The sequence below is a fragment of the Bombina bombina genome, chromosome 8, assembly GCF_027579735.1.
Source record: "Bombina bombina isolate aBomBom1 chromosome 8, aBomBom1.pri, whole genome shotgun sequence".
In the NCBI taxonomy this organism is placed as follows: Eukaryota; Metazoa; Chordata; class Amphibia; order Anura; family Bombinatoridae; genus Bombina; species Bombina bombina.
In genome coordinates, this window is record NC_069506.1 from 200710322 (window position 1) to 200726163 (window position 15842).

At 39.5% G+C, this 15842-nt stretch overlaps 1 protein-coding gene across 1 annotated transcript in view; it reads right to left on the bottom strand.

The window, feature by feature from the left end:
* Positions 1 to 15842, bottom strand: part of BCL2L12 (BCL2 like 12) — a 172159-nt gene that overhangs the window by 20384 nt on the left and 135933 nt on the right. Inside the window, exon 5 of the mRNA XM_053690842.1 lies at positions 13854 to 13960. Coding sequence (XP_053546817.1) covers positions 13854 to 13960 — 107 coding nt within the window. The remainder of the gene's footprint in view (positions 1 to 13853; positions 13961 to 15842) is intronic.

Here is a 15842-nt window from a genome sequence, read left to right on the forward strand (position 1 = left end):
TTTAGAGCACGAACTACATCCAAATTGTGCAACAAACGTTCCTTCTTTGAAACTGGATTCGGACACAAAGAAGGCACGACTATCTCCTGGTTAATGTTTTTGTTAGAAACAACTTTCGGAAGAAAACCAGGTTTAGTACGCAAAACCACCTTATCTGCATGGAACACCAGATAAGGAGGAGAACACTGCAGAGCAGATAACTCTGAAACTCTTCTAGCAGAAGAAATTGCAACCAAAAACAAAACTTTCCAAGATAATAACTTAATATCTACGGAATGTAAGGGTTCAAACGGAACCCCCTGAAGAACTGAAAGAACTAAATTGAGACTCCAAGGAGGAGTCAAAGGTTTGTAAACAGGCTTGATTCTAACCAGAGCCTGAACAAAAGCTTGAACATCTGGCACAGCCGCCAGCTTTTTGTGAAGTAAAACAGATAAAGCAGAAATCTGTCCCTTCAAAGAACTTGCAGATAATCCTTTCTCCAAACCTTCTTGAAGAAAGGATAGAATCTTAGGAATTTTTATCTTGTTCCATGGGAATCCTTTAGATTCACACCAACAGATATATTTTTTCCATATTTTATGGTAGATTTTTCTAGTTACAGGCTTTCTGGCCTGAACAAGAGTATCAATGACAGAATCTGAGAACCCTCGCTTTGATAAAATCAAGCGTTCAATCTCCAAGCAGTCAGTTGGAGTGAGGCCAGATTCGGATGTTCGAACGGACCTTGAACAAGAAGGTCCTGTCTCAAAGGTAGCTTCCATGGTGGAGCCGATGACATATTCACCAGGTCTGCATACCAAGTCCTGCGTGGCCACGCAGGAGCTATCAAGATCACCGATGCCCTCTCCTGATTGATCCTGGCTACCAGCCTGGGGATGAGAGGAAACGGTGGGAATACATAAGCTAGGTTGAAGGTCCAAGGTGCTACTAGTGCATCTACTAGAGTCGCCTTGGGATCCCTGGATCTGGACCCGTAGCAAGGAACCTTGAAGTTCTGACGAGAGGCCATCAGATCCATGTCTGGAATGCCCCACAATTGAGTAATTTGGGCAAAGATTTCCGGATGGAGTTCCCACTCCCCCGGATGAAATGTCTGACGACTCAGAAAATCCGCTTCCCAATTTTCCACTCCTGGGATGTGGATTGCAGACAAGTGGCAGGAGTGAGTCTCCGCCCATTGAATGATCTTGGTCACTTCTTCCATCGCCAGGGAACTCCTTGTTCCCCCTTGATGGTTGATATACGCAACAGTCGTCATGTTGTCTGATTGAAACCGTATGAATTTGGCCTTTGCTAGCTGAGGCCAAGCCTTGAGAGCATTGAATATCGCTCTCAGTTCCAGAATATTTATCGGGAGAAGAGATTCTTCCCGAGACCAAAGACCCTGAGCTTTCAGGAGTTCCCAGACCGCGCCCCAGCCCACCAGACTGGCGTCGGTCGTGACAATGACCCACTCTGGTCTGCGGAAGCTCATCCCCTGTGACAGGTTGTCCAGGGTCAGCCACCAACGGAGTGAATCTCTGGTGCTCTGATCTACTTGTATCGTCGGAGACAAGTCTGTATAATCCCCATTCCACTGACTGAGCATGCACAGTTGTAATGGTCTCAGATGAATTCGCGCAAAAGGAACTATGTCCATTGCCGCGACCATCAAACCTATTACTTCCATGCACTGCGCTATGGAAGGAAGAGGAACAGAATGAAGTACTTGACAAGAGCTTAGAAGTTTTGATTTTCTGGCCTCTGTCAGAAAAATCCTCATTTCTAAGGAGTCTATTATTGTTCCCAAGAAGGGAACTCTTGTTGACGGAGATAGAGAACTTTTTTCTACGTTCACTTTCCACCCGTGAGATCTGAGAAAGGCCAGGACAATGTCCGTATGAGCCTTTGCTTGTGGTAGGGACGACGCTTGAATCAGTATGTCGTCCAAATAAGGTACTACTGCAATGCCCCTTGGTCGTAGCACCGCTAGAAGGGACCCTAGTACCTTTGTGAAAATTCTTGGAGCAGTGGCTAATCCGAATGGAAGTGCCACAAACTGGTAATGCTTGTCCAGAAAGGCGAACCTTAGGAACCGATGATGTTCCTTGTGGATAGGAATATGTAGATACGCATCCTTTAAATCCACCGTGGTCATGAATTGACCTTCCTGGATGGAAGGAAGAATTGTCCGAATGGTTTCCATTTTGAACGATGGAACCTTGAGAAACTTGTTTAGGATCTTGAGATCTAAGATTGGTCTGAATGTCCCCTCTTTTTTGGGAACTATGAACAGATTGGAGTAGAATCCCATCCCTTGTTCTCCTAATGGAACAGGATGATTCACTCCCATTTTTAACAGGTCTTCTACACAATGTAAGAATGCCTGTCTTTTTATGTGGTCTGAAGACAATTGAGACCTGTGGAACCTCCCCCTTGGGGGAAGCTCCTTGAATTCCAGAAGATAACCTTGGGAGACTATTTCTAGCGCCCAAGGATCCAGAACATCTCTTGCCCAAGCCTGAGCGAAGAGAGAAAGTCTGCCCCCCACCAAATCCGGTCCCGGATCGGGGGCCAACATCTCATGCTGTCTTGGTAGCAGTGGCAGGTTTCTTGGCCTGCTTACCTTTGTTCCAGCCTTGCATTGGCCTCCAGGCTGGCTTGGTTTGAGAAGTATTACCCTCTTGCTTAGAGGATGTAGCACTTGGGGCTGGTCCGTTTCTGTGAAAGGGACGAAAATTTGGTTTATTTTTAGCCTTAAAAGACCTATCCTGAGGAAGGGCGTGGCCCTTACGCCCAGTGATATCAGAAATAATCTCTTTCAAGTCAGGGCCAAACAGCGTTTTCCCCTTGAAAGGTATGTTAAGCAATTTGTTCTTGGAAGACGCATCCGCTGACCAAGATTTTAGCCAAAGCGCTCTGCGCGCCACAATAGCAAACCCTGAATTTTTCGCCGCTAATCTAGCCAATTGCAAAGTGGCGTCTAAAGTAAAAGAGTTAGCCAATTTGAGAGCATGAATTCTGTCCATAATCTCCTCATAAGAAGAATCTTTATTGAGCGACTTTTCTAGTTCATCGAACCAGAAACACGCTGCTGTAGTGACAGGAACCATGCATGAAATTGGTTGTAGAAGGTAACCTTGCTGAACAAACATCTTTTTAAGCAAACCCTCTAATTTTTTATCCATAGGATCTTTGAAAGCACAACTATCTTCTATAGGGATAGTAGTGCGTTTGTTTAGAGTAGAAACCGCCCCCTCGACCTTGGGGACTGTCTGCCATAAGTCCTTTCTGGGGTCGACCATAGGAAACAATTTCTTAAATATAGGGGGAGGGACAAAAGGTATGCCGGGCCTTTCCCATTCTTTGTTTACAATGTCCGCCACCCGCTTGGGTATAGGAAAAGCTTCGGGGGGCCTCGGGACCTCTAGGAACTTGTCCATCTTACATAATTTCTCTGGAATGACCAAATTCTCACAATCATCCAGAGTAGATAACACCTCCTTAAGCAGAGCGCGGAGATGTTCCAATTTAAATTTGAATGTAATCACATCAGGTTCAGCTTGTTGAGAAAATTTCCCTGAATCTGAAATTTCTCCCTCAGACAAAACCTCCCTGGCCCCCTCAGACTGGTGTAGGGGCACTTCAGAACCAATATCATCAGCGTCCTCATGCTCTTCAGTATTTTCTAAAACAGAGCAGTCGCGCTTTCGCTGATAAGTGGGCATTTTGGCTAAAATGTTTTTGATAGAATTATCCATTACAGCCGTTAATTGTTGCATAGTAAGGAGTATTGGCGCACTAGATGTACTAGGGGCCTCCTGTGTGGGCAAGACTGGCGTAGACGAAGGAGGGGATGATGCAGTACCATGCTTACTCCCCTCACTTGAGGAATCATCTTGGGCATCATTTTCTCTAAATTTTGTGTCACATAAATCACATCTATTTAAATGAGAAGGAACCTTGGCTTCCCCACATACAGAACATAGTCTATCTGATAGTTCAGACATGTTAAACAGGCATAAACTTGATAACAAAGTACAAAAAACGTTTTAAAATAAAACCGTTACTGTCACTTTAAATTTTAAACTGAACACACTTTATTACTGAAAATGTGAAAAAGTATGAAGGAATTGTTCAAAATTCACCAAACTTTCACCACAGTGTCTTAAAGCCTTAAAAGTATTGCACACCAAATTTGAAAGCTTTAACTCTTAAAATAACGGAACCGGAGCCGTTTTTATATTTAACCCCTATACAGTCCCTGGTATCTGCTTTGCTGAGACCCAACCAAGCCCAAAGGGGAATACGATACCAAATGACGCCTTCAGTAAGCTTTTTCTATGTATCTGAGCTCCTCACACATGCATCTGCATGTCTTGCTTCCCAAAAACAACTGCGCAATAGAGGCGCGAAAATGAGGCTCTGCCTATGATTAGAGAAGGCCCCCAGTGAAAAAGGTGTCCAATACAGTGCCTGCCGGTTATTTTACATGATTCCCAAGAATAAAATAACTCCTCAAAACTATGAAGTATTAAAAATGCTTATATATCAATCGTTTTAGCCCAGAAAAATGTCTACCAGTCTTTAAAGCCCTTGTGAAGCCCTTTATTCTTATTTAATAAAAATGGCTTACCGGATCCCATAGGGAAAATGACAGCTTCCAGCATTACCAAGTCTTGTTAGAAATGTGTCATACCTCAAGCAGCAAAAGTCTGCTCACTGTTTCCCCCAACTGAAGTTAATTCCTCTCAACAGTCCTGTGTGGAAACAGCCACCGATTTTAGTAACGGTTGCTAATATCATTTTCCTCTTACAAACAGAAATCTTCATCTCTTTTCTGTTTCAGAGTAAATAGTACATACCAGCACTATTTTAAAATAACAAACTCTTGATTGAAGAATAAAAACTACATTTAAACACCAAAAAACTCTAAGCCATCTCCGTGGAGATGTTGCCTGTACAACGGCAAAGAGAATGACTGGGGAAGGCGGAGCCTAGGAGGGATCATGTGACCAGCTTTGCTGGGCTCTTTGCCATTTCCTGTTGGGGAGGAGAATATCCCACAAGTAAGGATGACGCCGTGGACCGGACACACCTATGTTGGAGAAATGGTATGCTCTGAATCATGAAAGAAAGTTTTTTGGGTTTTTGTTATTTAGAATAAAAAAAAAAAAAAAAAAATTAAAAAAAAAGGGGGGGGGGAACTAGACATGGACTCCTTGCACATATGCCCTAGAGAGATGCAACTGCACCTGACTGATGAGGGCAGGATCAGACTGATATGCTACAGGATATTTTTTCTCTGTGAAAGGCATAATGTGCTAAAAGAGACTGCACCCTGAGTGGAACTGGCCTTGTGGACAAGCACAGAAGTTTTTCTAGCTATTGTTCTGTCTCAGTTGAGTGTGTCTCTCTATTTTCTTGTTTGCCTTAAAGTATTTCACTCACTGATCAACTAACATAGGGCCCAGTGAGCTAAAGCTCTCTATTCTGGTGAGACAATGTAAGAAGTCTTTTCAGTAATGTGAGGGTCATCAAACAAATGTTGAAAGGCAAATTTTGTCTTGAGAGCAGTTTATCTTGCTATGGGGGCTCTGGATTTGAAGTTGAGACAAATGCATTAAAATATAATGCTCAAGGAACTTCCATTGGGCGGCTCTCCAAGATGGCTGCAAGCTTTCATGGTTCTGTTGAAAGCCTTCAAGAATAAACATTTTTCGCAGCTTATATCTCCAGCCATCCACATCTCCCTTGACAGTTAGGTTGTCTGGGAACTGCAGCGGTCAGAAGACTCTTCTACCCCACTCTGGAAGGCATATTGATTGTCTAAGAACTTTACCTACTTCTAACCTTAAAATACGCGCTGTGTTGCCACCCTCTCTGGCTCAAACTTAAAGAGATCCACTTCTATTCCAAACTTCCCTGCTATTGATGCTTTACGCAGTGTAGCCATGTCTACCTCACCTAAAAGGTGTTAAGATATGCATTTGCATGGCAGCTCTACCTTACAATAGCATCCATTTTGGTCTTTAGAGGCCGTATCTGAACTTGTGAGCATTCTGATACCATCAATAGATTATCTCTTAAACCAGCAGCCAACGGTAGAGCTTCCTGTCACATGTAAGCCTTCAGCTCTAAATGGAACACTGCTATAGGTTCACTCACATACGAATGAGATTGATCCTATGGATGAGAAAGTAGTGTATAGCCAATCCTTGCAGTTTACATACCACTTGAAGTGTAATCTTGGATTTTTCTGCAATCCCTGCTCTCTGGGTACTCTGGACTGCAATAGTACTGCCCTTACCGTTATGGACATCCTCTTTTGCACATCCAAGTTTACTTTGGACAAGGTTAAGGTGCCGGCCGTATGAGATCTGATGCTGCTCTGGCACAATACACTGCAGCTATGTTTACCTCAACAAAGACATTGTACTTGGCTCCAGAACAGTGCGGAATTGGATAATTGACTTTTATTAAATATGGAAGTTGTTTATAAAAACAACAACATGACTGCATTTCATGATGCCTTCACCTCGACCCGACATAAAAACACAAACTAGTAATCCTGGATTGTTTGAATAAATAAGGGAACGTTTGAAAAATAATTATATTCTTTTGTTTAATTAATTTTTTTGTAATCTGCTCATTGAAGATCAATCATTGGACACAGATGTAGCTTACATATAATGTTCTGATCATTTTTGCTTTCAAGCTCATCTGTGGGTTTTCCATACTTTGCAATTCTAAGGTGAACCACTTCACTCTGGTATTATAAACTATTCTTGGTCGATTCTAGCACAGTCTACACGTCATTACTTATTGTGTGCTCTGTGTGATATGGCATGACATGTTACTTCTTGCCGGTTTGCGGTTTAATTATTCATGCTTGAACTTATTCTATTTAATATTTATTTTTGGTGTGCGTTCGTGTGGCAGGTGAGGCTAATAATTTTGTAAGGCTTCATTTAATAGGCTTGGATTTGTTATGAAGTCTTCTAATGTCATTTTTAGCCCTGCAACTCAATATGTTGTGTCTGACTACTTATTACATCCCTATGTATACTTGGATTTGTAAGCATTTAGAGTGCTAGCTTTCGTTTAAATTTTACAAGCCATCTCCACAAGAGCGGTCTTACTTTGTTATGCCTCATCTAACGATATCTTTCTATATTTCTTTTCTCTGTAGTTTTAATGTTTTGTTTTAGTTTGTTATAATTGAAAAATGAGGAAGTTTCAAACCCAGGACATGTTAATATAAGTCTGTTTTCATGTATCATGTAATGAAAAAAAAAAAACAACCCATCATATTATTTATGATGTTAACATACAAAACACATCTGTTGATGACTGAAGGTATCACTACGATTTGTGTTATTTTACTGCCAAAAGCATTTCATTCAGTTGATCACAATGTACTCGATATGTACCTTTGACTATAAACTGTATACTGCCATTCCTGTAGATTAAAAAAAACAAACAGCGGAGGATAGGGTAAAGTGAAGAGAGAAAAAAATAAAATAAATGATATTTTAAAATACTAAGAGCAGGATTAATCAAAGCAATTCTCTTAAAATTGCGCCCATAAATCCACATACGACCGAATCCCCAGATTTATTAATGCAAAGTGCGCCTAAAATGGGGCAAGTCCAACTATACATTCTTCTCACTTAGTTCGCCATGGCGAGTTTCCTAGAGTTCGCTGTATGATAAGCAGAACAGGCTGGTGCTGGGACATTTTATTTGTTACTGCATCTAAAAGAGCATTTTAAAATGTATATTTTAGCAAAATACACATTTCTGTGTTGTCCACTAATAGTGCTGTGGTAGTTTTGCTTTTTCACATAGTAAGCTTTTATCCCACAGAAAGGCAGTGGACACTATCAGTATTCATGCAAAATATTTATAAGCTTTGTGAATTAAAAGCTTCAACTAAGATGCTAATGAAATGGCAGAGGCTTTCTGACCTTTTCAAGAACCAGAAAAAGAACAAACAGACAGACTAGAAGTCTGTCTGAAATCCATAGTATTTCAAAGCTCTAACATAGAAAGAATGTAAAGATCTTTCAGTAGAATTCTTTGGATTAGGACACAAAGAAGGTACAATAATTTCCTTATTAATGTTATTAGAATTTTTAACAACCTTAGGTAAAAATTTAAAAGAAGTCCACAAAGCAGCTTTATCTTGATGGAAAATCAGATAAGGAGACTCACAAGAGAGAGCAGACATTTCAGAGACTCTTCTAGCAGAAGAGATAGCCAAGAGAAACAACACTTTCCAAGAAAGTAGTTTAATGTCAAAAGAATGCATAGGCTTAAAGAAAGGAGCCTTTAGAATCTTCAATACCAGATTAAGACTCCAGGAAAGAGAAATAGGTTTAATGACAGGAGAGCAGAGATTTCTCCTTTCAAATTAATGGCAGACAAACCTTTATCCAAACCATCTTGAAGAAACTGAAGAACGCCAGGAATTAGAAAAGAATGCCATGAGTAATCATGAGAACACAGTGAGATACGTTTTTCAAACCTTATGGTAGATTTTCCTTGAGACAGGCTTGCGGGCCTGAATCATAGTGTTAATCAACCTCTATGACTAATAACCAGGGCCGCCATCAGGGGGTGACAGGGGTTACTCCTGTCAAGGGCCCAATGGGCCAGGGGGGGCCCATGAGGCAAGAACTAAAAAATGTTTTTATTTTTTTTTTACATTTTGGCAGCCACCAGTGGGTACTACAGCAGAGTACTAATTGAGCATGAAAAATGTTATTACAAGGAGTAAAGTATTAGCATTTGAGAGGATTTCTGAGTGTGCACTAAACCACTATGCACAGTGTGAGACAGACTTGGCACTTTGTTTGTACAGTGTGTGCCTGAGTAAGACGGCAGATTACTTTCATTTGCAGAGGAGGTAGGACGTATTTAGCAAGTGTTTTTTATTTCTTTGTGCAATTTCGGATTGTAACTTCAGTGTGGTAGTAGTTGTTTGGTGGGGCCAGGGGTCTATAAAAACAATTTTTTTTAGCATCAGTGTATTTATGATTATTTGACAATGCTGTAGAAATTCTATATTTAAAACCATGCAGAAATGTCTCCTCCCTCAATACACAAATGGTAGGTGCCCTTTTGGCAGATATGCATTTTATATATAAGATTTTTACATCTGCATAAAATGTTATACTCTCAGACTAAGATTGCTCAGTGTTTGAAATAAGACAGGTTAACTTAAAACTGTTCAGTTTACACTACAGCTGACTTAATTTTGAAATACATACCAACAAGCCTAAATCCTCTATTTAACCAGATCTAATGGTATGAGTACCACAGCTTATGGTTCCACCAAGATCATATAGACCATATAGAGTACAGCATTTTCAAAATCCATAAGTACAGCTGACAGATGGGAACATTTGTACACTATATTTGAAGTGGTGCTCTTGGTTGGGGAAAATGGGGGAAAAAACAAACATATGTCAACCTTTTAAAAGTACTTTTCTTCATCTAGCCATCTACCCAGATCATTAATGTACAATTTTGAATTCATAGAATTGTTTTTGCTTGCACATTTACAAATATGATTCTTTAAAAAGTGATCTCTTAATTTCTGCATTTTTTGTTATCAAGCATGTCACACAATGTTGATTTAGGGGATACAAGGTACATAAATGTTTCCTCCTGTGAGTGTTTCTGTGGGTGTCTGTGTTTATGTCTTTGTGCTTTGGTTTGTGTCTCTATGAGTGTGTATGTATTTTTTTCTGTGGGTCTCTATGCGAGGGTGGGTGTGTATGTCTTTGTGCATTTTCTATGGGTGTCTCTGTGAGGGTGTGTGTATGTTTGTCTTTGTGTATTTTCTCTGGATGTCTCTGTGAGGGTGTGTGTGTATGTATGTATGTATGTATGTGTTTTCTGTGGCTGTCTCTGTGAGGGTGTGTGTTTTCTGTGGGTGTCTCTGTGAGGGTGTGTGTATGTCTTTGTGTGTTTTCTGTGGATGTCTCAGTGAGGGTGTGTGTATGTATGTCTTTCTGTGTTTTATGTGGTTATCTCTGTGTGTGTGTATGTCTTTGTGTGTTTTCTGTGAGTGTCTCTATGTCTTTGTGTGTTTTCTGAGGCTGTCTCTGTCTGTGCAAGTTTGAGTTTGTGTGTGTGTGTCCATTGTCTGTTCCTTTTTAGGACATTTTGACCTTACTACTGATTATTCACATCTTTCTACAGACTTTGAGACTAAAGAGACCTTTCCGGAAGTCACCAATCCATCATTTAACCTTTAAATTCTTGTTTAGGCAGTTCAGGGCCCTTCCTTTCAGCCACTGCATGCTGTTGTCATCATTTAGTTGGCATCTTCCTTTACAAAAAGATAATCAGAACTCCATATTTTGTTTTCTAAATCTCCTTTTTTTTACAAAACTTTAGTCTACCTCATTACTTGGCAGGTCAATGTAAACAAGCGCTGAGTGTCTGTGTCTGTTTGTGTGTTTCTTTGCGTGTCTGCTAGAGTGTCTATATGTGAATCCTTATGTGTGAATGTGTGTGTGTGTTTCAGTGTATGAGTGTGTCTGTGTGTTTGTATGCTACTACCTTTACAACATTTCCAAGTTTAAATAGACACTTAAGAATAAAGTGCATATACGTTTTAGTCACTTGGTCAAAAATTGCACATGTCAAAGGGGGGGCCTGATCAATGGTTAAGTCAGCGGCCCCAAAATTCCTAGTGGCGGCCCTGCTAAGAACTAAACGTTCAATTTCCAAGCCACTAAGTTTAAAGACTTTAAGTATGGATGGAAAAAAGGACCTTGAGATAGAAGGTCTGGCCTTAGAGGAAGAGTCTAAGGCAGGCAAGTGAACATTCGAATTAGATCCGCGTACCAAATCCTGTGAGGCCACGCTGGGGCTATCTGGATTAACAAAGACTGTTCCCCTTTTATCTTTAAAATCAATCTGGGACATAGGACCAGAGGGGGGACAGATAAACTGACTTGTAAAGCCTCCTCCAAACATGTTTTTGCAGAAAAAACAGCAGTTGGGTTGTATGAAATTCTGTTAAAAGAGAAGACTGAGCTAGTACCAAGATATCTTCCAAATAAGGAATCACTGCAATACCCCGGTCTCTGAATACAGATAGAAGGGCACCAAGCACCTTTGTAAAAATTCTTGGAGTTGTTGCTAGCCCAAACGGGAGAGCAACAAATTGGTAATGGTTTTCTAAAATAGCAGAATCTCAGAAATTGATGGTGTTCTGGGTGTATAGGGATGTGAAGATACGCATTCTGTAAGTCTATTGTGGACATAAAGTGACCTTGTTGAATAAAGGCCAGAATAATCCTTATAGTGTCCATTTTGAAAGTTGGGACTTTCACAAATCTATTTAGGGTTTTCAGATCTAGAATAGGTCTGAAAGAATCTCCTGTTTTTGGAACAATGAAGAGATTTGAATAAAAACTCAGGCACTGTTCCAGTAAAAGTACTGAGACAATTACTCCCAAAGGTTCTAGGTCTGAAACTGATTTCAGAAAAGCCTGAGCCTTTATTCTTTTGTCTTGAGGAAGGAAGGCACCCTGACCTCCAGTAATAGCAGAAAAAAAATAGAATCCATTTGGGATCCAAATAAATTATTTCCTTGGAATGAAAGAGATAGTAGTCTGGTTTTAGATACCATTTCAGCATTCCATGATTTGAGCTAAAGGGCCCTTCTAGTTAGAAAAGTTAAAGACATAGTTTTGATGTTAATCTTAATTTGTCAAAAAACTGCATTGCAAATAAAATTATTTGCATGTTGCAGTATATTTAAAATGTTGGTATAGTCATGGTCCGAAGATAACTGCTGAGCCAGATTGATTAACCAAAAGGAAGAAGCTGAAACTACATCAGCACTGGATATGGCTGGTCTAAGAATATAGCCAGTATATAAATAAGTCCTTCTTAGATAAGATTCAAGTTTGCTATCTAGAGGATCTTTGAAAGAAGTGGTATCTTCCAAAGGAATAGTAGTACGCTTAGCAAGAGTGGAAATGGCCCCATCAACCTTGGGGACTGTTTCTCACACTTCTAAGTTAGTAATAGGTAAAGGGTACACTTTTTTAAACCTTGCAGAGGGGTTAAAGAAGGTACTTGGTTTAGACCATTCCTTAGCAATCATGTTAGAGATAGCATCAGGTACAGGAAAAATCTCAGGAACATTTTTAACTGTTTTATATACTGAATTTAAATGACTACAGGGTTTATCATCAACAGGATTATTCTCTGCAATCCCTAAAGTGACTAAGACTTCTTTTTAAAAGAGAATGGATATATTCAATGTTAAACATAAAGGAGGGGTTGTCAGGTTCTATGTCTGATGAAGGAGTCTCTGCATCAGAGGAATCCTCAACATTAGTGGATACTTCAACAGGTTTTATACAAAAGAGAACCTGAATATAAGTACCCCATCCATAGCTGTGAGTGTCTATAAAATATTCACACTTACCTGCATGCAGACACTCGTCCCCTTAGAAGCAGACAGCCAAACCAGTACTGAAACATATCAGCAGAGGTAATGGAATAGGAGTATAATGTTAATCTGTAAATGGAGGCAGAAGATGAATCCCTGCGACCGAATTTACATGAAACATGGTGTCATCAGGCAGTACTCCTTTTACATCCCTCATACAAACACTGTTCTTAGAGAGGAACTGAGCTTCAATATGCTTAGAAGCGCCTTTCACTGAAGAAATCAAGCACATCATGCTTCACCACCACCTAAGGAGGCAAAGTTTTAAAACTGATGTATGTGTGAGGTGGGAGGGGTATTTATAGTCATTTGAGGTTTGGGAAACTTTGCTTCCTCCTGGTAGGAATGTATTTCCCATCAGTAACAGCTTGTGGACTCTCGTCACCTATATGAAAGAAGTCCTGTACCTCCAAGATAATCCGGCTGAGATACCAGCCAGCATTTGGAGTGAGACAAGTGGATTCATGGACTGCCATTAAACAGACTGTATTTTTAGCAATATGACATACTAAAAATACACAAAATTATTTAGTGCACATTTCCTACCTGCCTTCTATAGGTTTGTCCCCATTTACATTAAAAGGATACTAAGCCCAATTTTTTTCTTTCATGATTCAGATAGAGCATTCAATTTTAAGCAACTTTCTAATTTATTCCTATTATCAATTTTTTCTTCATTCTCTTGGTATCTTTATTTGAATGTAAAGCTTAGGAGCCGGCCCATTTTTTATTCAACAGCTGGGTAGCGCTTGCTGATTGGCGACTACATTTAGACACCAATCAGCAAGCTCTACCCAGGGTTTTGAACCAGAAATGGGCCAGCTCCTAATCTTAGATTCCTGCTTTTTCAAATTAAAAGGGACATGAAATGCAACATTTTTCTTTCATCATTTAGGTAGAACATACAATTTTAAAACAACTTTCCAGTTTACTTCTATTATCAAATTTGCTTCATTCTCTTGGTATCATTTGTTGAAGGAGCAGCAATGCACTACTGGTTTCTAACTGAACACATGGGTGAGCCAATTATATAATCGGTAATCAATCAGTATATATATGCAGCCACCAATCAGCAGCTAGAACCTAGGTTCTTTGCTGCTGCTGGGCTTACGTAGATAAATCTTTCAGCAAAGGATAACAAGAGAACGAAGCAAATTAAATAATAGACATTCATGATTTAGACAGATCATACAATTTTAAACAACTTTCCAATTTACTTCTAATTATGACTTTACTGTCCCTTTAAGATATCAAGAGAATGAAGAAGAAAAAATGATAATGAGTAAAATTAGAAAGTTGCTTAAAATTGCCTGCTCTATCAGAATCCTGGAAGAAAACATTTGGGTTTAGTGTCCCTTTAAATACAAGAGGCATGCAATGTCCTTACCTTCTCATTGATAACAACTGCCTGCTCCTGTAGCAGTACCACCAGTTTCTTAATAACCTCCTCCTTGTCTTCTGATGCACTTTCACTGGCTGCCACATTATTGTTTTCTGTCAAAACAGTTAGGGTGAAGTTAAACCTTTACAATAAACAACAATATGCATTGCACAAGACCAACAGTTATCAGCATTGTACCATGCATAGAACATCACCCAGTACATTTTAAATAATAAAATAAATTATATATTTTAATAAAATAACCTTCAATTTGACAACTTTTAGAGCAAACTTTCTTTCCTTATGCGATTTCAATATAAAAGATTTCCAGGTAAAAAAAAAAATAAAAAAAAATTGTAAGGCTCTCATTGCTCCACGTGAAGTGCAGACATCTGAAATGGCATAATGAACAAATACGCCTCTCAGGAAATAAACAACTGAGAAGCTGCTGAATTCTCAAAGGAAAGAGCACCATAACATTTAGTTTCCCAGAGCATTTGTTTAATTTAAAGGCACATTAAACAGATGGTTACTACTCACAATGCTATATTTTCTCTGCCTGTAAGATCTCTTCAGAGCTACATTATTATTTAGGGCTGATGATCAAACACTCGCCAGCATGGAGAGAAATCACACAAAAAGTTTTTTTCTTTTTAAAGACCTTATATTGTAATGTAGAAGTGTCTCCTTCACATAAAATAACAATACATAGCGACAAACATCTTGAAAGATAAAAAGGAAATTTATGCTTACCTGATAAATTGATATTATCCTCCTGCTAATAGGAAGTGGCAAAGAGCACCACAGCAGAGCTGTCTATATAGCTCCTCCCTTGACTCCACCCCCCAGTCATTCGACCGAAGGTATAGGAAGAAAAAGGAGAAACTAAAAGGTGCAGAGGTGACTGAAGTTTTAAACCAAAAAATAATCTGTCTTAAATTGACAGGGCGGGCCGTGGACTCGTCGTATCATAGAAGAAATCAATTTATCATGTAAGCATAAATTTCCTTTTCTTCTATAAGATACGAGTCCACGGATTCATCCTTTACTTGTGGCATACAATACCAAATATACAGGACACGGATGAACGGGAGGGACAAGCCAGATACCTAAACAGAAGGCACCACTGCTTGAAGAACTTTCTCCCAAAATAGCCTCAGAAGAAGCAAAAGTATCAAATTTGTAAAATTTGGAAAAGGTATGAAGGGAAGACCAAGTCGCAGCCTTACAAATCTGTTCAACAGAAGCATCATTTTTAAAAGCCCATGTGGAAGCCATCGCTCTAGTAGAATGAGCTGTAATTCTTTCAGGAGGCTGCTGTCAGGCAGTCTCGTATGCCAAACAGATGATGCTTTTCAGCCAAAAAGAAAGAAAGAGAGGTAGCCGTAGCTTTTTGACCTCTACGCTTTCCAGAATAGACAACAAACAGAGAAGATGTTTGAGGGAAATCCTTGGTCGCTTGCAAGTAAAACTTCAAGGCACAAACCACGTCCAAGTAATGTAACAGACGCTCCTTCTTAGAAGAAGGGTTAGGACACAGAGAAGGAACAACAATTTCATGATTAATATTCTTATTTGAAACAACCTTAGGAAGGAATCCAGGTTTAGTACGCAAAAACCACCTTATCAGAATGGAATATAAGATAAGGCGAATCGCATTGTAACGCAGATAGCTCAGAAACTATTCGAGCAGAAGAGATAGCAACTAAAAACAGAGCTTTCCAAGATAGAAGTTTAATATCTATGGAATGCATGGGTTCAAACGGAACCCCTTGAAGAACATTAAGAACTAAATTCAAACTCCATGGCGGAGCAACAGGTTTAAACACAGGCTTAAAGTGAAGGTAAAGTTGCCAGGTTGTCGATCTGCAATAACTTTCTTTGTCCCAAAACAATATGACTTTAATTCATCATTTTTTTAAAATATAAGTGTAAACAAAGTTATACCCGTTATTAATCAATTTATGAAGGTCCGCAAATTCAACCCGTTATAAC